We start from the raw sequence: 24,419 nt of genomic DNA on the forward strand, positions 1-24,419 counted from the left end.
AGGATAAACTCCAAATCCCAGGATTTTGTTTCTCTCTTGCCAACGTGTTCACACACACCTTCATAGGCCAGAGCGACAGCGTCGAAAGCTCTGCTTCCCTAGAGGTCATCCTTGATGGTGATCAGTTAATAATGGCCTGTCATTGCTGTCTTTATCCTAGTGGAAGCAGTAAGGGTCTGTTATAGCTCATACATACTACTTCCACATTTTTGCTCACAACAATGTAAAGAAAATAATTTTCTTACTGCAGAGAGGATGTTTTTGTTGTTGTTGATGTCTGGAATTCAAAGAGGGTGTTTGTACCTTCACAAACAGTTTTACTCTCACAGTGATCAAGTCTGTTTTTCATTTGCTGTGGAAAAATACCCCACCTCCCCCCCAAAAAACAAATTTTATGGAAACTTTTGCTTACCGTGGGATGTTGACATCCAAAATATTTGAAACTTTAACTGATTCTGTTGTGGGTTTTAGCTTCACAGAAATGAGGAAAGAAAAGATACGTGACTCATCCTTGTCAGGATCTGAAGGTGACACATGGGATGCAGAAGAATGGAGAGTATAGGGAGGATTTTCTCCAGCCAGACTTTTCAATCAGTCCATAAAGCAATCAGCAGCTAAGGTTTGTCACCTGTATCTCTTTCATTCTTTGTTTTGCTGCAAATGATTTTTAATCTGTAAAAATGTTTCTCAAGAACAAGCTTCCGCACACATATGCTTCTAATGACGCCACATAAGGGGATATCATTTTGTGTATTACAGACCAACCACTCCCTCAAATGTGTTCACTTTTTTTATTCTGTACAGCTGCAGAAAATGACTCATGTTCTGCGTGGTGAATATGCCCAGAAAAAAACAATCAGAAGTATTCAAACAGGAATATAAACAGATCTGTACCATGTCAGGTTTTTAAAGCATCTTCAGTGGTTGGTTAATCTACGGCCAACTACAACAGTGTTACGCATAAACACGTTTGAATAAATGGGTTAAGAGTTCAGCTCACATTTCGGACGACTTTGAACTGAACAATGCAGTTTCATTGGGTGTGGAACATCAAGCAGTAACACTTTACAATAGGGTACACAAAATTTGATTAACTACTAGGAACTAATCATGTACTAACTGGTAGTTAACCAGTACTTACTGGTGAACACACAGCCTAGTCTTGTTAGCTGACTACTGGTGAGTTACATGGGAAACAAAGATGAACTAATCACTAAGGGGTACCTACCAAGGAAACCAAACAGGCATGAATCACGAGCTAATGGATAGTTAACCAGTACTTACTGGTGACCACACAGTCCAGCCTTATTAGGGGAGTATTGGTTAGTTACCAAAGAATGTGGGTATTGAATAAACCCTGCACCAGTGAGGTCACAGATGTTCCCTGTGTTTACTGATTTTATTGGATTCTCTATTTTATAAACCTATAAATGAAAGTCATTAGCAGTTTTATTTTTTTGTACTGCTGTCATCTTAACTATGTCTGACCAAAACTTACTGAGTACCAAGTCATTGCCTGGCTATTATTTTGTTAACTTCATGTAGTGAAACATCATACCAAGTACTTACTGAGGAACCAGTCAGTACCTGACCATTACCAATCATCACTCAGTCTGACTATATCTCCAATATTGAAGTAATACTGGCACTTTGTGGCTCAAATTGGTACAACAGCTTGCCAATCACAACAATCTAATATGCCATTTTTAAATGATCCATTGCTGCACTGAATATTTACTAACACAGGATAGGTATATGATGTTATTCTCTTCTATTTCTGGTCTGCTTCTCTGCTGTTGCTGTTTTGCCAAGATAAAATACCAAATCATCCTGGGAACTCTCATATGATTGGCTCAGAAACCAGGAAGTAAACATGGGCTACACTCTGAACCGAAGTAGTTCCTCACCATAACTCTTAACTTTGAAAGGAGAAAAACGTGACTAAGACATTGTTGATGGAGAGGACCGATTCTTTGTAGGGAATGTTACTTCCATCCTGGGTTAGAAATGAGAATGATTTAGGTTGATTTTACGGTAAACATCTTACTTACAGCTTCTTTAACCAATACCTTTTTTGATCTCTTTCAAATAAAATATATCCTTAACTGATCCGTTACACACTGTTTCTACGATATTGTACTGGTCAATAAGGTTTGTCTGTGTGTTCCTTAGTAAGTACATTAGCTTCTGATTTGTTCCTATTTGGTTTTGTTGGTAACTACCCATTAGTTCCTGATTAGTTCATCTTTGTTTCCCATGTAACTAACCAGTAGTCCCCTAATAAGGCTGGGTGGTGTGTTCCCCAGTAATTACTGGTTAACTACCTATTAGTACATGATTAGTTACCCGGGTGTTCCCTAGTGGTTATTCAAATTTTGGGTAACTTATTGTAAAGTGTTACCCGTCAAGCAAATAAAAGTTTAACGCTGTGTTTTTAACGGGCAAAGAAAGAGTCGCAGCGTTTCCCCTCAAGACTCTGTGTCTCATGAGTGTGTACGGATGGGCAGCATAGACACTTTATGGCGATCCATACTGGTAATTTAGGCCTATGCCTCTCCCCTCGCTATGAACTTGAATATTGTGCCTTCGACTTGGCTTTCTGCGTAACTAAATGTTAAAGCCCCAACCCTTATCCTATCTCTATCTAGACCTATCTGTTCCCACTGAAGAGACTTTGCTGCAGGTTTATCTCTTTGCTTATGGACAGGAGCTGCAGAAATGCTGTAGCTTCAAACTCTTCTGTCTGACCATCCTGCAGGTGAGTAACTCAAGAAAAAGCAGAGATGTATTTAATTTGCATAGCGAGAGCGAGAATTTTTTGTAGGTTTTTCTTTTTTATAACAGAAAAATTCCTTTTCTGTTGTTTTTAACATGTTGGTGATTAAAAGGGAAAATCCTGCAGGACCATCTCCATTCAGCAGGGACACAATGATTGAGTCGCCAGCCAAGTTTAGCCTAACTGTATTTATATATAAGGAAATAGTGGTACAACAGCTTTAATTCTGGTCCAGGGAGTGAGTCACAACAGGAGAGGAAAAACACATTGCATATGTATTTAATTTTATTGAAAAGAGAGATATGAACAGGCGGCCTGTTTCAAGGCACCTTAAAATGTACAAGGGCTGAATCATTTATTTATTCCGAATACAAAAATACACATCTCAGTGACTCCAAATTGTAATAAATAGGTAACCATGCATTCTAACCATAAAAAGGCACAGAAAACAGTCACTTATAGTAGTCATATAAATGATCAACTACTTTACCAAAATCATCCAGATAGTAATACAGGTGAGAACTGTAACAATATATTCCAACTGTGAAAACACAATACACGTTATATCATTAAACCTTAGGCAATAAATATGCAAATCTCATCTGTAGCTACATATATAGTCTTAAAAAGGAAACCTGTGCCATTGTAAACATAATGTAAACAAAGGAAACTCACTTTTCTCCCATCACTTAAAAAAAACAACAACACAGCAAAGACTATGTGTTCATCTGTCTTTTACAGATCTGTACGGGTTCAGTTGGTTTATAAAAACCAGGCAGTTTGCAGCATTATTTACAGACCAGTGGAAAACACAGCATGGGAGAAAAGTGGCGACTTCCCCTGTTAAATGGGCAGGAGAAGAATGACTCTCTGGTCTGGCAGAACCTTCAGACACCCAGACTCACTCGGCCGTTTGAGACGACGACTGTGTTTTTCAAAGCTCAGCGGGGTGTCTGGCGTTAAAGTAACATAAGGTTAAAATCTTTTACCCCTGTGTTTATGCACACTCCTAAGGGGAGATTTCAGCAATATGATACATGTGCAAATACATGGTGTAGTTAAACGACTCGGTTAAATGGAGGCTAAATGATCCCCCGCCCCAAACAAACTTGCACAGCAAAGAGATGTAATTTCTCGGAAACAAATTTCTTTGGCTGGATGATTATAAAATAAAACTCGTATTTATGTCTTAAGGATTAAAACGGGGTCAATCTTGCATTCCAATCAGCGAGCAGCTCCACAGTCAACTGAAGTGATTGTCGCTGTAGGAAACTGTGAGCTTCGGCCGCCTGCTTTGACAGTTAACGTGTGTTAGACCGCCCCCTTGTGGATTTATTAGATAATTCACGGTGATGGCCATGTTTTCAGGTAGGCAGTCCCAAATCAGAAAAGTTGAAGCAGTTAAAAAAAAACTATTGTTGTGTTGTACATGTACCTTAAGAGCAGATAGTATGAAACCAAAATAGTACATGTCTGCACTGTGCTTCGCAAAACTATTCATACTCTTTAGGTGTGTCATGTTTAGTCATATTGCTACCACAAACTTCAATACCTTTTATTGGGATTATATGTGACAAGCCAACACAAGGTAGCGCATAACTGTGGAGTGCAAAGAAAATTGAATTATACATGGTTTTAAGCAATTTTTCTTTTTGTTTTTACAAATAAACGTGTTTTTATTTTTACTTAATTTAGAGGTGTTACTCTGACACCTCTAAATAAAATATGCTTCAACCAATTTCCCTCAAAAGTACATAACGTAATTGGTAAACAATGTTAATGTCAGTATATATATAGCTGTTCTGTTCAATTCAATTTTATGTATATGCCGCCAATCAACAAACATGTTTGGTGTTAGAAGAAAACTCAGTTTGCAACCAACCATGTAGAACAGCTCCTTTAGCGCCAAACATATGGAAGACAGAGTTCTGGTCAGATGAGACCTAAACACACATGTATGTGTGTGGCAAAAACTAACAATACATATGCCACTGAAAACACCAATCCCACAGTGCAACATGGTGGAGGCCACATCATGGTTTGGGGATGCTTTTTCTTTAGTGGGGGCAGGGAAACGGGCCATAGTAGATGGGAAGAAGGATGGAGCTCAATGTAAGGCAGTACAGAGGGAACTTGACTGATGCTGCAAAAGACTTGGAATGGTTTAGATCAAAGTAAATCAAGCTTTTACAATGGCCAAGTCAAAGTCCAGATCTAAATCTAAGATTTGAAAAATGTATATTTATATCTTCATGCAGTTTGACTGATCTTGAGCCAGCTTTAAAGGAGAAGTCTGGTCAACAAGGAAAAATCAGTGGATCATTACCTATACTTAAAACTAATACATCCGTGGTGAATTAATGAATTTAGCGTTAATCAGTAAAAAAAATAAAAGCATAAATTGTCTTCAAGATGACATGAGAGTCGTTTGTAAATGTCATGAGTTGCAGGTTGCAGTTTTTTGGGCTTGTTTCTGAAAGTGAAGTGGCTTGTTTTGACTCTAAACTAAGTGACACTGAAATATCCCTCCGCCTCATAACACACTGCAGCTCATCCTGACAGGAGCAGAGTAAACTCAGAAGGAGTTTACTTTCCTTCGTTGTCTTTTTATGTCTCTTAAATGTAAAATTAGTATTACTTTAAATTTAAATGCTTAATACCATTTCTATCTTTGTTTAAGAGGTTAAAAAAATATTTTGGCATGAAAACGGATATTCATTTACAAGGGGCATTGGGACTTGCACAACAACCGATCGCGCACAGTGACGTCTCACACTGGGAGGTGGTAGTACTGTTCTTGACCAACATGGATGCCTCCACTAAAGCACATTCAAATGAAAATTAGTCTTAATTAAAAGAAACTTATCATTTATTGAAAAGTATGTAATCATTTTATATTTAAAGCCCTTTCAGCAGTTTGAATTCTGATTTTGACCAGACTTTTCCTTGAAAGGTCAGAGGAGAGGAATACAAATTCCTGCCACACTTTTATTTGATGAAAAAAAAATACTGAAAACCATGCATCCTTCTCTGTTGGTTTATCACAAATACAATTTGAATAAAATACATTGAAGGTTGTGGCTGCAATGTGACAGAATTGCTTTGTTAATCACTGTAAGTGCATCGTCTACAGAAAAGCCTGCAGAGCGCTGCATTGGTCAGCATTGGGAAGCTTTTCTTGGGTCTCCGACTTCCTTCTCCCAAAATAACACCTGGAACAGCTATCATTCAGTGTCCTCAGGGACTAAATGTCAAGTGTTGTAGAAAGAAGTGAAAAAGTTTTATTGTCTTCTTTAAAGGTGTGTTTTTGGCCTAAAATGAAGGAGCGAGTGAATTTTAATAATTTCAATGATATTTCGTGTTATTCCTGAATTACTTCGGTTATTGTAGTCTGCACTGAAGTAACAGGTTTCATACTCTCTCTCAGCTTTGGCTAATAACGTGTCATAATATGTATTATATGTGTTCGGTTTGTAAGGAAAAGCCAAAAAAAAAAACTAGGATTGCGTCGCAAGTGAACGAATACAACTGTTTGCATGACAGGCTACAAACTGTCACTGTTTTAGTCTCCGCACCCAGATGCACAGGAAAAACCTTATGATACGTAATAACACAACAGTCATGTTTGCCCAGTCTATCCATTCACAGGCAGTCTTATTAGAGTATCATCTTGGAAGCACAGAGGAGCGAATCCACAAATAAATCAACCACTGGAAGAAATCTGGAGCGTGTAAGAAACGGCCGTGGGACCTAACTTAAAAAAAAAAAAAATTCTCACAGACAAGCAGAATCTCCGAAAAAAATAAATAAATAAAACACCCGTTTTAGGTGCTTTTACCCACAAATAAAGATCACTTTGCAAAGCTTAAGAGACAGAAACAAAACAAGAGATCAGATATTGCACCGTCATTAGAACACAACAATGTTAACACGTCCAAGAGATTAGAACAAAATCAGCAATGCACAACTGTTAAAACGTTTTACACTCTGTCCAAAAGGGGAGCTTCTCACAATGCATGCCAAGTCTGCAAACTACAAAATGCATAAGGCTACAACACGTACAAACATCGTTTGCATCCACTTGTTTACTGTATGTACAGTGCATAAGTACGTACAAACTTAGCATCACATCTAGAAATATACCCTGTAATGCCATCAATCTTAAAGAAACTAACAGGTAAAAGTCGCTATCGACGTGTAAATAGAAGAAGAGAAGCTGCACTTGAGCAAACGGGCTGCAGGCTGCAGATCAACTGCTTCATTACTTATTCCAAACTGGTATCTAACTGCTATTTGCATTATTGTTAAATTGCCAAAAGATACAAAGTTGAGGTGATTTCTTTTAAAAATTCTACGTAATGACATGAGGATTTGCACTCGCATAAAGCAAGATGTGAAAAGTGCCTTTTAGGAAATCCTAAAAAAGAAACAAAAACTGAGCAACCCTATCATAAATGCGGTTGGCACCTGACCAACAGTGAGGAACTGTCTGGAACTAGATCCTGCGAGTCCCACCCTGGACCCAAGTAAGACGTAGGACCCTGCAGGTCCTTGGAGCAGAATCCTCAGGTGATTATGCTTTCGTCAACATTCACTTTGGTTCTGTTTTCACATCCGCAGACGACAACCCCACAAATTCCTACCTCATCATTGTCTTCTTATAATGACCACTGATAACGCATCTTTTACAACAAATGACTGAAAGTATGGCACTTGACAGAAATCTTTATAAAGTATTATCGTCATGCAAGCAAAATAAATTAAATGGAGTGAGAGGAAAAAAAACACCATCTTAGACCAATAATGTTGGTTTCAGTAGTAACAAATGGCATCATAATACTTAACACGTCATGTAAAACTTCTTCAAGTGTTATCTTGCACACTGAAAACCGAGACACTAATCATGCAGTTAAAGATATTTAAGGATTAGCAAGCGTAGCATGCTACAGCGTCCCACAGGACACCTAGAGCGGATGGAGATGTTTGCTTTCTGTTTCTGCACCAGCCTGCCGGTAGCTTTGATGCTCTGCTGCGTCTGCAGCTCACGCTCAAATCCAGCTAACACTGAACCCCAACCTCATGGAAGTCTTAGTTATGCTACTAGTTTATCACAGCCCAGACAACTAGTCATTAGTACGGTTTCTTGGATACCTGATAGTGTGCTATGAGTGGTTATTAACTTGGAAATGGCTTTCGTTGTTATGAAGATTCATGACTTCCTTTTGAAACATTTCTCAGCTTTCTTGGCACCGACACACTTACACACACACGTCCTTGTCCTGTCCACACCGTCACAAAGGCTTTCACAGCGGAGTGCTTAAAGCCAGCTCTCCTTGAATACCTGTCTCCTCACTCTCAGCCTGTGGTGCTCCCAAAGCGGGTCATTTTAGGGGAATTGTGTTTTTCCCCTCCCTGGCAGTTTTTGCTCCCAGGTTAGAGGTCAACCATGGAGGTCTTGGCCAGCTCCTTAGTTCCCTGGAGAATTCTCTTCATATGACCCACTTTCGATATCCCCAGATCCTGAAAGAAGACAAAAAAGAAGAAGTCAAACAATGATTATGGAAGGTAAGATTAGGCCTCAGTAGGATTTTTCTATTGAGCTTTCAAAAAGTGTGTAAAATTGCAAAGCACTACCAACAGAACAAAGGAAGGTGCACTCTGAAACTTTTCATGGGCTTACCAGAAAGACACTCAATGCTTTTCTTGATCCCCATTCATTTCTCTTAAGAAAATACTATACTTTTTCAGACTCTAAATTGACTCTAAATCCAAATTTTAGGCCCAATCTAGACCACTGAAAAACAAACTCCAAGCATTTCCAACTGAAATCTTTTGTACATGTACACTACATACACACTCCTATGGAGCAGCAGCACACATCAGTTTGGTGTTTGTCAGACATATCAAACAACTTCCCTAAAAAGGAAAAGTGAACCTTGACAGTATGACGACTGATCAGGTTTTTTCCAACAAATCAGTTCCAGTGTTGGTGCTGGAGTCGGTCTCATGAAAAGCGGTAAAGAAGCAGACTGCTTTTCCACAGCTAGATAGCCAGCCTAGACTGTTACATCCCCAAAAATGTCCCTTCCAGGAAATGCTTGAACCTTTCGGTGTTGTATTCTGAATTTCTGCAAAGGATCGCAGTGCAGGAAGACAATTTGACGTCACCACTCACTTTGGGTGTCCCGCTTTCCTTGAAACCAGATGTTTTAGTTTTAAAGGGAACATATCATAGTTTTGAGTTCTTCCTTTTCACATTTAAATCATTCAGTTGTGGTCTATATAAAGTGGAACTGCAATGCATTGGTTCAAATTCCTCATTAATTATCCCCCACGTTCCCCTTTTCACTCCTGTCTTGAGGTTCGTCTGAGAGCAACTCGTTTTGGTGCTGTCTCTTTAAATCTAAAGGAGGCACTTTAGGCCCCACCCCCCAGGTTGCAGAACGTTCCACTCCGATCGGCCATTTTTGTAGAATGCTACAGGACGGTGTAATGAACAACCAAACTTTTTTACTTAACAAAATTGCTTTGTGAAATAAAAATGACGGATTCAAGAAATTGGTAAGCCATGATCTTGTTTAGCAGCTCCACAGCAAATACTGTGACGTCATATTTCATAAAGCATAATAGAAAACAGAGAAAACTGAGCAGCTTGAAAAATATGACCAAAAAAAAAAAAAATCCCAAAATATAAAAATATGTACACAGCTCCTGGACAGACTACATTTTAATGTTCTGCACGCCTATAAACTCCAAGTACAGAACAGAATGTAATTAACGACTAAAAAGGTGGATTTTGCCTGATACGTCCCCTTGAATATAATCTTTTATTTTCTAAGAGTTTTTGTGCATTTTTGTACCATGCTGAGCAGCTCTTAAAATGTGATTTTGCTGGAGGAGCAGCAACACTGGTCAAGCAGGACTTGGTAAAGTAATCAGCAACTGGTGATTCTAAAAGAGCTGACAATGTTTTGTAAAAGAGAGACCTAAAACAATGTTTAAAAGTTCAGCTGGAATCAGCGAGTCGAGAATCAACAAACAAAAGGGACCTAAGAGACAAGTTTGCATTATTTCAGATCTACTCAAACATGACAAGAGATGGCCACCGCTCGTGAAAGCAGCTCTGTTCCTCTGTCACAGCAGAGAGGAAGCGCTGAAACAGCAACAGGTTTATGACGTTACACTCAAGGTTTCAGTGGTGGCAACAATAGACAGCTTGTTGGGTCTAACCAGCCCTGGAACCAGTTTGGTGGAAAAATAAACCCAAGACCATCTGGTGTAACGTAATCCAGGTAAAAAGCATGTCATTAGTTTAGGGAATTTATTCATAATACCTGTATATTTTTTATTTTAAAATGTGAGGCAGACACCGTGTCTACTTTCAAGACGAGGCTTAAAACTTTCTTTTTTGACAAAGCTTATAGTTAGAGTGGCTTAGGTATTGCTGAGCTATCTCTATAGTTATGCTGCTATAGGCTTAGGCTGCTGGAGGACATCAGGGCCTATTTCTCTCACTCTTCTAATGTTCTCCAATCTGCATTGTTTGTTGCTATTTCAACTTTTAACTTTTTGTTCTCTCTCTTTTTTTCTCTTCATAGTAGGTACACCTGGTCTGGTGTTCTGTTAGCTGTGACATCATCCAGGGGAGACAGATCATCCACTATTACCATATAACATAGAAAGGATTCCTGGATCAATGTGAGCTTCTGTGCTGTCTGTGTCTCTGCTCTGTCTTCTCTAACCTCCATACGGTCGAGGCAGATGACCGTTCACACTGAATCTGGTTCTGGTTCTGGTTCTGTTGGAGGTTTTTCCTTCCTGTTAAAGGGAACTTTTTCTCTCCACTGTCGCTTCATGATCATTTCGCTTCATGAGGGATTGCTGCAAATCCAGTGACAATGGAGAAGACTGTCCACTGTGGCTCTACACTTTTCCAGGAGTGAATGCTGCTTGTCAAGACTTGATGCAATCTGCTGGGTTTCCTTAGATAGGAAACTTTTTGACCAATCTGTATGATTTAATTAAATTTGACTTGAGATGTGTTGTGAATTGGCGCTATATAAATAAAATTGAATTGAATATGGAGTAGTCTCCCCCTTCTATAAGCAAATATAGTGTTTTTCTATACTTTTCAAGGCTGCAACAACTTCAGCAGACCAAGAAAAGACTAAAGATCCTTTTAGACAGGAGATACTCAACATGAGCTTTTTACTCAAAACCAATATTGAAAAACATTACAGAGTCAGACGTATCTTTTTTAGACTCAAGCTTTTAAAGACATGTAGAGCAAGAAAAAAAATTTTTTCCTTCAGTACAGTGAAAGAGTTCACACTGGTAATATAACAGAGATCTACAACAAAACAAACCTAGAAATAAGCACATTATCAATACGTCAAACGTAGAAACAGTCCTCTGGTCTAAAAATAACCAGGTCCCCTGTCAAGCCATTGTCTGTCCTGCATGTTTCTAGTTGAGCTCTTATGACTGACGTGTCCTGGTGCGTGTTGCTTTAACACAAACAGCCTTACACCATTGCTGGCTGCTGTAAAAGTGTTCAGAGGGATGAATCTGCAGAGCTATTCCTAAATATTGTTTGACTTGCTTTTTACAGCAGAAAGTGATATATGTGAGCAAAATCCTTTTTTTTGTCAATCCACCTGAGCATTTCAGAACAGCAACATGTTGCAAAAATAGGATGATATGAGGAAATTTGTGCAACTTTGTATTGTTGCCATTTCTTCTCACCAAGAGTGCTAGAAGTAGTGAATGTTCAGCTCACAAATGTAATATGTTCCCTCTAATGAGCTAGGAAACCCTTGTGGAAGAAGTATGTATTGTTTTAATCTAACATATACACCTAATGATCATGGGCATGAGTGGTGAGGTAATCTTCTACCTTGACTTATTTATTTGAACTATTTCAGTAATACATGATTAACAAGAGACAACTTCAATAATTTTGAAATGGCTGCACAAATTTCAGTTTATTTAGGATTTGCTCCAATTTGTTTAGACATGCTCCCTAATATTTGGCGAATGTCCCTCAGCAAGTTGCACCTTCACCTTTTCTGTAGCTGGACCTCTAGAGTGCCTTGCAAAACTATTTAACCTCCCCTGGCTTTTTACCAATTTGTCACATGATCACCTGTAAAAAAAAAAAAAAAAAAAAGAAAAGAAAAAAAAAGTAATATTATGTTATGTGATGGATCTGCACAAAGTATTCTAAGTTGGTCAAGTGAATTTTATCCACCCATCCATCAAATTTCTAACACGCTTATCCCTATTTGGGTCACGAGGGGTGCTGTTGCCTGTCAAGTACATTTGTCATGTTTATATATATATATATATATATATATATATATATATATATATATATATATATATATATAAAGAATTTTGAATATAAGGATAAATGGCATATATTGAGATAGAGATGAGTATGTCCAGACACTATTTTTGAGTATTTGCTCAGTCCCACTCATAAGAGCAATCTACAGAAAACTGATAGAACACCAGTTCAGTGAAGTAAGTTTCAATCTAGTGGAGTTTGTTGCGAACATAAAATGCTGTGATGGAGATGTTGTATAAATCCTTAGAATCAGACTCATGTAGGCTTAGTGATCTCTGGAACAGAAAACAAAGTCAAAGTAAATGTAAGGATCACTGCACTATTTTATTCCTATTCTGTCACCATCCCAACTTAGTTTGAGGAAGAAGGACATTTCTTTAAGAGGAGCTTGTTTCTCACTTCCACCACCTTGTAGTGGAAGTCATGTCCTTCCTTCAGGGGTTGTTCTTTTTCCACACCAGCGGCACAGATTAAAAGAAATTTAGAAACACTTTTAGACAAGATAAGCAAATTTAAAGGTCACGTATAACAAATTGGCAAATTTTGAACGTTTGACCTCCTACAAAGCAGCTCAGCTAGGTTTGGACTCTCCATCTCCACTCCCACATCTGCTTCCCTCCTCGTCAGCAAATACACAGTGTTAGTGGGTTACAGCGGGTCTCTTCACCAAGCAAGATCAGACAGTAAATGCCAAGCAGAGCGATGCAGCGCGAGAGGTGGCAAAACAGGGAGACATCCAACAGGTCAGAGAGCAAAAGAAAAGCGGCACACCAGGAGGAGACGGGAAAAGCTGAGGGCCGTGAACACCTGTGCGTGTGCGTGTGTGTTTACCTTTAGGTCCCTCCTCTCCAGGTGCAGCAGCTCTGAGCCTCGGATGTCGTGTCGTATGAAGGTGTCTCTGTACTCCCCCAGACTCAGCTGTTCCAGCCAAACGCCCACCTCCTCTGTGCCCCATCTCTCCACTACTCACACACACAAAGCAGAGCAGAGCAGAGAGGGGCTCAGAGCGCCTCACGGGAACCACTTCACCTGAATCGCTATGGGAAATGGCGTCACACACGCACAAAAGCTCACAGAGGGGGGGCACCAGGTGGGGGTAAACCACAGGTAAGGAAGGAGGGAGAGAGGACGCATGGAGGAAAATGCGATGGCGGCGGTTGGCGGGGGGAAAGAGGGAAAACGAAGAGGCTGACGGTTGGTGAGAACATTGCATTAGGTCACAGGGAGAGTACAGGGGGAGGGGGCGGCCATGCATGTCTTAAACTGTTGTCAGAACACAGAAAAGGTGAGAGGTAGAAGGAGGCAGAAGCCCGTGTGGTCTGCGGGAAGTTCAGCCAGCGATGAGAGGGAAGACCTTTCCCCTGTCTCTCTGTAAAACTGGCAATCTAAAAATTGGATGGGAGCATAGATGGAGGGGTGGGGTGGAAGCTGATGGTTAAGCTCACGCTGTGGGATGTAACACTTTCAGCCACACACCATTTGAATGACAAAGCACTACAACCTTTATGCTTGGAGTGGGATGACGCTAATCTTCTCTCCATGCCATGTAGGCTACTTTGGTAATAAAGAATCATACAAGCCCTTATCTGAAGCAAGCCATAATAGTCGATGTTATGCTTGAGATTAATTGACCTTTGACCCCAGCCGGATGCCCATCCTGAGCAGCTGCAGGTGTTCTGTCTGCTCAGAGGAGGGGTGACGGTGTGCACGTCCCTACCTGACTGAGGGCTCGTCTTCTTGGCGGCCTTCTCCTTCTTGAACTTGGGCACTATGCGAAACACGCTGCTGCGACTGTTCCTCTTGCCGTAACCCAGAGAGTGGTCCTGGTACATAAGCACAGTCAACCTATAGCCTTTCATTTAGCTACTCGACTCTCTCGTTACTTGGAGCAATGCTACATTTAAAGATACAGCACCAATATCATGAGAACACACTGTGAGTTGGATAGAGATGCAACCAGAAATTGAATGGTTGGCTACACACTTTGTCCTTATGGGCCGTGAAAATCAAAAAATCAAGTTTCTTTCCAATCAATTGATGCAGCATGTAGAAACGCTTGCATGTGTAAAAGGTTGCACTGAACAGACAAGTTTGCATGTGGAAGTTGTTACTGACAGCAGATTATTCAAACTTTCTTCCAGTGTCAGTGAGGTGTTTAAAATGAAGTCAGAAAAAGCTCAAAAGGGAAAAGGAGGATGGTATTTAAAAGGAAATGCTGGCTGTTCATGCAGGCTTCTACAACAGGGAGCCAAACTCTAGTGGTTGCCGGTCAGGTCGCTCCTTTGCCTTTTCATACTTTTGAATTATCTTTCTGTTGGTGTTTTTTCGGATATGAAAAGGAGCCATCTGATCACTGGACGGCCCATCTTAAGGATGTTTCCTTGAATTAGTTAGTAATGCTTATGTTGCTAATGGACACTACAGGGCAATTTTAAATGTGACCTGCACATCATTTTGGTTTTTCCTTAAATTGATAAATCCATGTTTTCACAGAGACTTTTTTCACACATGTTGGGACATCACGTGTTCCTAATATCCCAAAGAATGATGCCTCACGGCACACTGTGGCAAGAGAAATATTTTGAAAGCTGCAGTTCTAAACTAAAATGTAGAATTGGCAAACATAGGTTTTGGCTGATATTTATGAAAATCAATGCATTTCAGCGATCACTGTTTTATTTTTTAACTAGTATGATATGCTGTGAACCTTTTCTAGGTTAAAGTTATAGCTTTTCAGGCTGTTCTTAAACTTAGTTTGGTTTAAAGAGATAGTCGTGGTGAAACTCTTCAAAAATGATGCTTGCACTAAACAAAAAGTCAAACCTGAAACTTTACATTTAAAAAAGAGAAAACATTGTCCAATTGATTTCTGAAGAGATTGACTAATATGGTGAGAAATCTAGAAAACGAAGACATAAAGAAAGAATGCTAAGATAAAAAAATTTAATTGTTTGAAAGATCTACACAATTAACATCTTATGGCATAGTAAATTACTTTTGTTGCAACAACTAATTTATGTTGCTTATTGTAGGCCACGCCACCTGCTGGCATTAAAGTATAACTGCAGTTGGCCAATAACCCCAGATCAGTTCTGACACTTCCAACATGTGTTAAAGGTGTGTTCTTCCCTTCAGAGGCCTCACAAAGATAGAGTTTAACAGAGCTAAGATGAATGTGCTGATTAATATCAGTTTTGTCTTTTTTATAGGTCAAGACAAAAGTAAAAAGAACAGTTCATTCTGGATATGTTTTAGATGCCCTTCCCTGTTCACTACCAACAACCTCTAAAGTGTGCACCTACTGCCATCCTCTGTTCACTGTATTGTCTTTTTTAACATCCCAGCATACATGAGCAGAAAGGTCTCAGGTATGAGAAGAAGGACTTCTAATTGAGTCTGCTTACCTCCTCGTCGTTGGGCTGCAGGATGTGATAGAGCCAGGGGATGTCCCCCACTTTGCCCAGTTCAACATCCAGGCTCTGCAAAGCACTGGACAGCTGCTCCTCCTCTGGTGGGTCCAGTTGCTGCAGCAAAGAGACAAAGACAACAGATTTAAACATTTTAAAAAGCATTAAATCCATGCATTTTGGTAAAACGGAGAAAAATGGATCATTAAAAAAGGGACGAATTTTAGAACTAACCAGAGAGACTCGTCCCAACAGAAGAGACTCGGTCTCATTGTAGAGCGCCTTGACGGTGCTCGCCACCTCGATTGCAGTGTTCCTCGTCAGGCTCTGGAGGAGGAGCACAGCAGTTATCCAGTCTGGTCACACAATGCCACATTAAAACATACTGAACAGTGACACAAGAAGCTTTTAATTTACAACAGTCGTTTGAGGTGCATTAATATGTAGGAAAGAAGTGATTCCAGTAAGAAGTCACTTCAGACATGCCCTTTAACCCAGATATTTACATACACTGTATAAAAAGACACACAATTCCAGAATAATAAGATGTTTTTTTCAATTTTTCATTTTGCTTTTTTAGCGAGTTTGCAATTTCACCATAAAAAAACTAAACCGTCAGCTGAGCCATTTTTATTCCACATTAACCTTCATGAGGTGCTTTGCATTGAGCGTTTATGACTGAATCTGGGCGTGTCGAGGGCAGAACATGAGGCTGAACCTGGTACACAGACGTTCAGGTAAAGCTTTGATCTATGAAGGGAAATTGCATGCTGGTGTGCGTGCGCTTCGTTTTATGAATCTGAATTTTTCATTTTTATGACGTCAAACACTTTTATTATGGATTCTACGCAACGTTTTATGAATGAGAGCCCAGATCAGAACTCCTGATGGGGTTAGATGAAGCTCCAAACAGCACAAAGTGATGGATCCATTGTGCTTTGGCTTGTTTGTGTAAACTGCTTACCTCTGGGAATTTTGGATGCATTTTGTTGATGGCATGAGATGCGGCGTTAACAGCATGAGCCAGCTCCTGCTCTAAAAGCCCGTTGGTTTTTGCGGCTTCACATATCCTGTCATCAAACAGAGAGTGCACTGAGTGGAGTTGACTCAGGGTTGTGGTTTCAGACCCGATAGTTTTAAGCATTTTTACCTTGTGATGAGCTCTTCAGCAGCCCGGGCACACATCTGCATCAGGGCGTTCTCCTCCTCGGTGGCCAGATCCACAGACTGCTGAGGGTAGAGGTGAGGCCGTAAGGGAGGCTTATCATACTTCAGCTTGTCCTCCCATGACTTCAGTGTGTTCTCAAACGCCTGCAGAAAACAATTAAAAAGAGATTAAAGGCAAGTATGAAACAAGCACAATGATCTCATCCAAATGGCCCAAGCTGTCTTCCTCACCCTGTCTCTTGTGAGCATCTGTGCTCTGTTCTTGTGCTGGATCTTGATAACTCCTGGCGGCTGGATCCAGGCCTCCCCGTCCACCTGAATGGGAACACCTTCATCCCCCAGGATGGTGATCTTCACTGTTCGGCACTGATTCAGAAAGAGGTTCAAGTTAGAAGCATAGATGCCAGCATGCGTTTTCACTGCATGTTCCTGTCAGTGTTGCTGCTCACCTGGGCTATGCGGTGATGCTGGAGCTTGATGACTCTGGATACAGCCATCTGCATGCTCCCAAACACGGCCACGACCTCCAGGATCTTATCATCAAATGATGGAGCACAGAAGATCTGCACAGAATAAAAAGAGACGTTTATGCAGTTCTCTGTTGCATCTGAAGACTGAATTTTAAGTCATATCTCACATGCTTCCTTTTAAGCAGGTTTTAATTTGTCTGCAACTGTCTTTTAAAGCCTTGCATCATTAAACACTTTACCCAAAATGTTGTTTTAAAGATGCCTGTATAAACAATTTCACATAGTTGATGATACCGCAGCATATGAAATGTATTCTCCAGAGAATTGTATTTAGAAAATCAGCTTGTTGTTTTGTCAGGCCAAATGTCCCCCATCAGTAAAAGGGTTGAGTATGGTAATGATGTGCAGCATGGCTGTGCATGGTTTGCTGCTCACCGTGGTAGAGAGCTGGCTTGCATGGGCTGTGACAGCAAAACCATGCAGCTGGCAGTGCTTTAGCTGTCAGTCAGCCAGATTTTTTAGTTACATTACATTTGACAACATTTACAAATAAAAATAAACTGACAGCGTTGTGGTCGCCACCTTCAGTGTTGGTACAGAAATTCTTTTCACAATTCCTTGGTTTGAAAACTTTGAGGTTGAATATTGGATATCTCGCTCTGTGGCTTCGGCTGCGTCTGGCTCCTGTTTGAACCGATACAGGGAAGCTGATTTGCTTCATTGTGTGCTCTGATGGGAGAATATGAATTATGTAGAAAACGTAAAATAAACTGTTTTCTGATCTGACTGTTTTTGAGCAAAGCGACAAAGCTAACTGCCCCTGAGCAGGTCCTTTGGTATTAAAGTTTGGCGTTCACACAACCTCATATTATACCCCCAAAACCTCAGAAAATTTTAATTTGTTGTCATGGCCCCTTTAAGTATCTGCTTCCTGAGCCGACGAGCCAAATTTGTTCCATTCTTGAAATGTAGTCCAGGCCTACATACAATCATTCCAATGGCTGTAAAAGGCCCCAAGGCCAGACATGGAAGACGCCTGACCTAAGGTCTGTGCTATTGTCAAAAAACAAAATGCTTTGACTTGAGTTCTTAATGCGGGCAACTAATCAATGCTGAGGTATTAATCAACATTTTTAATCATCCTCAGAAACACAAAAACTAAAGACTGCCCTGACTTCTGTCACTATTACCCTAAATGACTGAAATGTAAAAGTCAGGCAATTTATCAAAACAATCCCACAAGTTCTCCCCTACTTGACTCATGGAGTTAAACGTCCACTTTTCTAACTTCCTCCAGCAGCTAGCTGTGCTGCAGAGCTAATGCTAACCTTTATGTTGCTTGAAACAATACAGGGAGATTAACCAACATGAACATGAGATAAAGCCAATTAAATGCACTTCAAAATATGCATAAATGAATAATAACAAAATTAATTAAGTTGGACCATTAAGTTATGAAGATTTTTTTTTTTGATTAAACATTAGGGGGGAAAATTGATTTGTTTTAAAATTGAAGCGTTTCAAATCTGAATAATGCTACGTGTATCACAAACAGAGAAGGGAAACCGTTTTTTTTTTTAAATTGGTAATCCTCTAATATAAATTCTTAAAGGACAGTTTTGTATTACTGTTGTAGGCATGGTGGCCTAGTGGTCAGGGGGTTGGCTGTTTGTGTCTTGGAGAGGTCCAAAGGTTGCCGGTGTGAAACTCAGTCTGTCACTCTGGGTCCCTGAGTAAGACCCTGGACCACAGATTGCTACCTATGTGGCAGCTCACTAATGGAGGGGTTAAACGCAGAGATGGGTCTCCCCTCTTTGGGACTATTTGTCCTTGGTTACATTTTAACAGCTAGATGACCTTCTTCAGAGACAGGGTGCCTCAGCTTGGTTTATCCTGAGTCAAAGTAAGAAGTGAACTTTATTTTCTTCCGTCAGTGCAACAGTTATATAAGAGCAGACACACAGACGGAATGAGTGCGTCTTCTCCAGGGCCTCTCAGGGCTGTTTGTGAAAACTGACACTTTAATCCCCCAGCTGCCATTGTGCTTTCAGCTTTAAACAAACAAGTCCACGTTTCTCTCCAGCCTTCCAGGACACCAGGGTCATGTCAAACTAGCCTCCACACTGGTATTCATTAGTTAACAACAAAGGAAAAACACGGCCTGCAGGGGAAAACATCCCTCTTCCTCTCCAGAGCTGAGGTGAGCAGGAGGGTTGATGATCCTAAAGAGAAGTTTGACTCTAAACATCTAATGGATTGTGAATGGACTCACATCATCCTCTTTGGTGCCGCCCCAGAAGTTGGTTCCGCCTGCATAGCTGGGAATGTTCAACACAGCGATGCCCTGAAGGCTGGGCAGGGGGATGTACTGGCCGTCGCACTGGAAAAGACAGAATTAGCAGGAAATAGTAAGCATGCTTGAAGGCTGCTTCAGCAGCACATCTGTTGTATCCTAACAGGTTTTGAACAGTTTTACAACCCAAATGACAAATAATAAACCCACAAAAAATTGACCCCTTAATTTGGTCTAATTAGAGTGTCCTAGTCCAGACTGTGGCGCAGCGGCAGTGCAGAGACACTGGGCCTTTTAACACGTAAGACATGTCATATAAGCCAAAACCTGTTCTTTATTTATTCATGCTAAACTAATAACCCATACTGAGAGAAACACTGTGGCGCAGAAGTAAAATACCCTGTTCTAGCTTTGTATAACTACTAAAGCTTGACATAAGTGAAATAGTAAAATAATATGATAAATATATTTTGAATGTCAATTCTGTTTAAAAATCCAAATTAGTATTAATCAACTTAAGTTCACATGCAGTGTCAGCCATACTTATTGCTATTGGCACCCTCAGTAAAGATGTGCCTGAAGTCTTGATGCTGCGATGAATGATTAATTTATATCAGCATCATTTTGAAAATCCAACCTATAATTTTAAGGCATTCATTCAGTGGGAGAAAAATCCTACTTTGAGAAATATTATTTTCTTTGCTCTGTTTTCAGAAAGCCATGAGGACCACTTAGTTGCTACTCCTGCTGTTAATCCTTCATACATAACCTTTTTGCTTAGGAGACTGTATTTCTAACATTTCGCAGTGAGTAGGATCTTTGACCATTCCTCTTTGCACAAGCTCTCTGTCCTGGACCATCACAGCACCACAGTGTTAGCCGTTCACTGTAGCTCTGCTGGTCACACAGTAGACTTTCAACATGGCTGAGAGTCACAAGAAGCAAACCGCATACAAGTTTATGAGAAGAAGAGGAAGGCCTCAGTAGAAAGAAATAAGACCAGAGTGGATTTGCAAGATTTTCTTCACACAATCCCCTTAAGGATTGTGGAAGAGCAGGTAGGATGGTCTTGCACATGGGCAGTTATTCAAAAAAGGGACTAGGGGAAGCTTTTGGAAAAATCTCAGACTCTACCTTTAAAGTCCCATTAGAGTTTAAAAAACGGCACATTTATATTTGTGATGGCAGGACAGAAAAGGAGTTTTCTGACATCACTCACATAGAAGTGGCATCTACTACCTGTGCCATCTTAGGTTGTAGTTCGGTCTATTGGCCAGTGGATAAAAGAAATTAACCTCTGTGTCACGACATATTTATAACACATAGGAACAGGAAGTCATAGTAAGAAGTAGAAGTCAGTCCCCAATGAATAAAATTCAAATTAAAGTTTAGATTGAAGTGTGAGATCATGCCACTGCAATAAATGAAACTTTATACATCATCATTTATTTGGAGTACAAGAAATTTGTCTGCATGTGTAAGATATTAGTTGTCAAACAATAAATGCTTTCAGTGCTAGGATTAGTAGGTAGTTTAGGAAACCTTTACATCTTACTAATGAAAGTCCTAATTTTACTTATACTTGTACTAAATTATACAAAACAAGCTCTACAGCCAAAGCAGAAGAGCTTAGCGAACAAGCAGGGTAAGATATGAAAGGGAAGAGGTAAAATTAAAAGAATGGCAGGACTGGCCAGCTGTTGTACAGCTGCTGTAGGAACAGCTGTTTTGATGGTCCTCCCCCAGAGCGTGTTTTGGCTTTGGTGTTTCTTTGTACAGGCAGTTCATGCTGACTTTGAATGTGCGTCCATCAATAGCGATAAGCCAGTCACACCACTGCCTATGTAACGTGTCTTTGCCACTGTCACGTCCAAATTTCCCCATTGTGGCACAATAAAGGAATTTCTTATCACACTGCTTGGTTCAGTTCTGGTTTTGCGTCTTTCATTCAAATGCTTTTGTTTTGCAAGTTTATTTTTGGGGGTTAGGGTTTATTTTTTATTTCCTTCTATTATTTTCGACACACATGACTTCCTGTAGTTTGTCTCACTACTCTCCTCAGTCCGCCTGAGGCTGCGCTGTAGAGAGGTGGGCCTCCGTCACTGTGTAGTCACTTTATACAAAAAATGTCATAAAAACTCATAGTTGTAGGTAGTTTATGACGGACTCTACATTTTTATATTGTTCAGCAATATTGTTAATATTGTTTTAATTTCCTTTTTAGTGGAGTACGTACAGTGTTTAAGTGTCTGTGAGTCTTAAGCTGACGTATCAGGCTGACCATTCACACGTGCCTGTCTTTAGTTTGTTTATTTTCTCGCGGCTGTGTCCAGTTTGCTTTATGCAGTCATTTTTTTAGTTTTTTTTCATTCTCGGGTATGTGAGCTCACTCTTCATTGTTTGTATATTTTCTTTTACTCCTATAATTCATATTTTTAATGAAAAATGTATTTATTATATCTAATTTATTTGCACTCTCGGAATTAACCACCAGCCAGCAGTGGTCAGCTCCTTGTCTTCATTAAAAGGACACAACACAGAGAGAAAGCTTATCAGCCCAGGGGCAAGATCAAAGCGGCTACACCTATCACTTTTCCATTTCAGTGATGTTAGCAAGACACGCTGCCTCAGGTAAATACTGCTCCAGCAGCCCTTCCTCTGAATCTGACTGTTGCAAAAACAATCAGATCATCAACTAAACCAAACTGTCAAACATTTTCTGGACATGCTGAGAAACCTCCTGTCATGATCAAGACTACTAGAGATGCCATATAAACAGAACATATGTGCCACTGCAGAGGAATGTAGCAAAGTGATACTGAAATGTTGCAGCAATGAAATCCTAGTAAAATGACAATCTCTTGCTATGCAATGCAGATGCTCTGTCTGCACTGATGAAATTAGCAGTTCTTCTGACAACAGGTAATAACTAATCCTCAGGTACAACTTCAAACACATTTTAATATAATTTTAAACCTTTTATAAAACCATAACTTCCCATTGTTTTTGCCTCACCTCTAGCTGGACTTTTTGCTCCAGGTTCTTATAGGTTCTTTGCAGCAGCTCTTTAGTGCCCAAAACACCGTACCACATCATGTTCTTCGTACGACTCCTGTGTCAGGAAGGTATAGATGGAGCAATTAGCAATATTCATTAGTAGTTCTTCAGCTAAGAGCACTGATACTTTGCATTTCAATGAAACCGTATGGAAAAAGGAACGGAATACAGAAAGCTGAACTGTTGAAAAGTTGATTTTAGGAATATGGGAACTGTGCCTCACCTGCATTTCTCTGGATGCTCCTCTCTCTTGTTGTTGAACTCCAGCGAGATCTTGGCATCCAGGCCGATGCCAAAGTAGTTGTTCATGACACACTTCTCCATGTAGCCCTCTCTGCCACACAGAAGCAAACTGTGTGTGAACAGACTGACACAGAGAACAGCCAGAGAGAAGGACACAGATGTGCGAAGGACAAAGACAGAGGGAGGCAATGAAAGAAAACCAGCTCTCACAGCGAGTCGAGGTCTGGGTCGATGAAGGGTGTTGCACCGAATGGGTCGATGTTAGCCAGGAGCATCTTGCTAATGATGGAGCTGCCGGCGATAGAGGCGGCCAGCCCTGCTCGCAACCCTGCACACAAACACCCATCTGTGAAACAGCACCAAGCTGCAGCTTCTGACCAGCCCCTGTTGATGCTACATGATGGGGCTAGACTTATTTGTGTGCATGGCTTTACCGGGGCAGATGATGCGTGTGTTGAGCACGGGGAGGTTCTCCTTGCTGGTAGTGAAGGGGGTGATGGTGAAGGGCCCATAAGACTGCGTGCTGCGGCTCACCCTCCTCTCCGTTGGAGAACAGGGACTCTTTGCGGCTGAACACACACAAGCACAGAGAAAACTCTTCGGTCTTTTCTCAACAGAACTCTAGAGATCCTGGGATCCAAACCAGGAAATTTAACGACACATACGCCTTAACATTTCACATTTTCTCACAGTACAAATGAAAACCTTCCTGTATTTAATTGGAGTGTCAAAAAGAAAGTCATTGTTGAAAGAAAGCAAGGTACCATTCACAGTTTGCCCTAAACAGTCCAGTACATACACTAAACACGTGGAACAAGTTGCTCTGAAAATAAGATCATTAATACATTTCTTTAGTCTATATGTAAAGTGCTGAGTTGATGGAAGGCACTGGGCATACCCCTGAACACACCATCCCAATGGTAAAGCTTGGTGGTGGCAGCATCTTGCTGTGGGATTGTCTTTGTTCAGCAGGGACAGGGAAGTCCGAGGGAATTGAGTTGATGGGAGGAGGATGGACATAAAACCAGGACAACCAAGGCACCTTTCAGGTACGTGTTCCCAAACAAACGGCACAACTCAAACACTCTAGGTGTTGGAAGTAATTAAAGCGACAGTGTGAAACGCAGGCCTGGGCGATAGACCAAAAATTTACCAACACCGAAATTTAAGACAATAACCAACGCCCTTTTGCCAATGTTAATATTTTTGGTATTTACATTTTTTTTTATAAAAAGTATTTTTTGGCTGCGTATAGAGAGGCTCTGCTCCCTTTAAGACGCTGCGCTATGTGTACAGGCTGTAGTCACGTGACTCAACCCGTCCAGTCTAAAACAAGAAGCGAAAGAGACGTGAAGTTGAGAAAATGAAGGAAACTTTAAATGTTGAAGCGGCGGCAGTAGAGCTGGTCGAAGAGGAAGAGGAGCAGCTGTTCGGTTTAACCGCGATGCTGTCTGCGAGGAAGAGGCCATTGTCACTGTTACTACTGACAACGGTGCAAACACAGTTAAAGCTGCTGACCTCAATAGATGGATGTGAGTGCAGTGTTTTGGGCATAGGCTGCACCTGGCAGTGGGTAAGTGTTCACATCTTATCATTAATAGAGTTACCTTTGTATAAAGTTGACCACAGGCACAGCAGCTCCATAGGGGTTATCATT

General features: G+C 40.5%; 1 protein-coding gene across 10 annotated transcripts in view; it reads right to left on the minus strand.

Annotated features, from left to right (window-relative positions):
• Positions 1-5,858: 5,858 nt before the first annotated feature.
• The window catches only part of dgkh (diacylglycerol kinase, eta), an 85,116-nt gene continuing 66,555 nt past the window's right edge, over positions 5,859-24,419 (minus strand). For 5 of the 10 annotated variants that reach the window (XM_012876349.3, XM_021323481.2, XM_036138843.1 and 2 more), the window contains 14 exons: positions 23,197-23,331; positions 22,973-23,090; positions 22,743-22,853; positions 22,478-22,574; positions 19,442-19,549; positions 17,149-17,262; positions 16,931-17,065; positions 16,683-16,843; positions 16,497-16,602; positions 15,767-15,859; positions 15,530-15,649; positions 13,843-13,948; positions 12,957-13,087; positions 5,859-8,296 (listed from right to left, as the gene is read on the minus strand). In XM_012876349.3, coding sequence (XP_012731803.2) covers positions 8,210-8,296; positions 12,957-13,087; positions 13,843-13,948; positions 15,530-15,649; positions 15,767-15,859; positions 16,497-16,602; positions 16,683-16,843; positions 16,931-17,065; positions 17,149-17,262; positions 19,442-19,549; positions 22,478-22,574; positions 22,743-22,853; positions 22,973-23,090; positions 23,197-23,331 — 1,622 coding nt within the window. In that variant the 3' untranslated portion in view covers positions 5,859-8,209. Of the gene's footprint in view, positions 8,297-12,956; positions 13,088-13,842; positions 13,971-15,529; positions 15,650-15,766; positions 15,860-16,496; positions 16,603-16,682; positions 16,844-16,930; positions 17,066-17,148; positions 17,263-19,441; positions 19,550-22,477; positions 22,575-22,742; positions 22,854-22,972; positions 23,091-23,196; positions 23,332-24,419 lie in introns of all 10 variants that reach the window. The other 5 variants (XM_036138845.1, XM_036138844.1, XM_036138849.1 and 2 more) reach the window with 3 other exon arrangements.

This window comes from Fundulus heteroclitus, chromosome 7, assembly GCF_011125445.2.
Source record: "Fundulus heteroclitus isolate FHET01 chromosome 7, MU-UCD_Fhet_4.1, whole genome shotgun sequence".
In the NCBI taxonomy this organism is placed as follows: Eukaryota; Metazoa; Chordata; class Actinopteri; order Cyprinodontiformes; family Fundulidae; genus Fundulus; species Fundulus heteroclitus.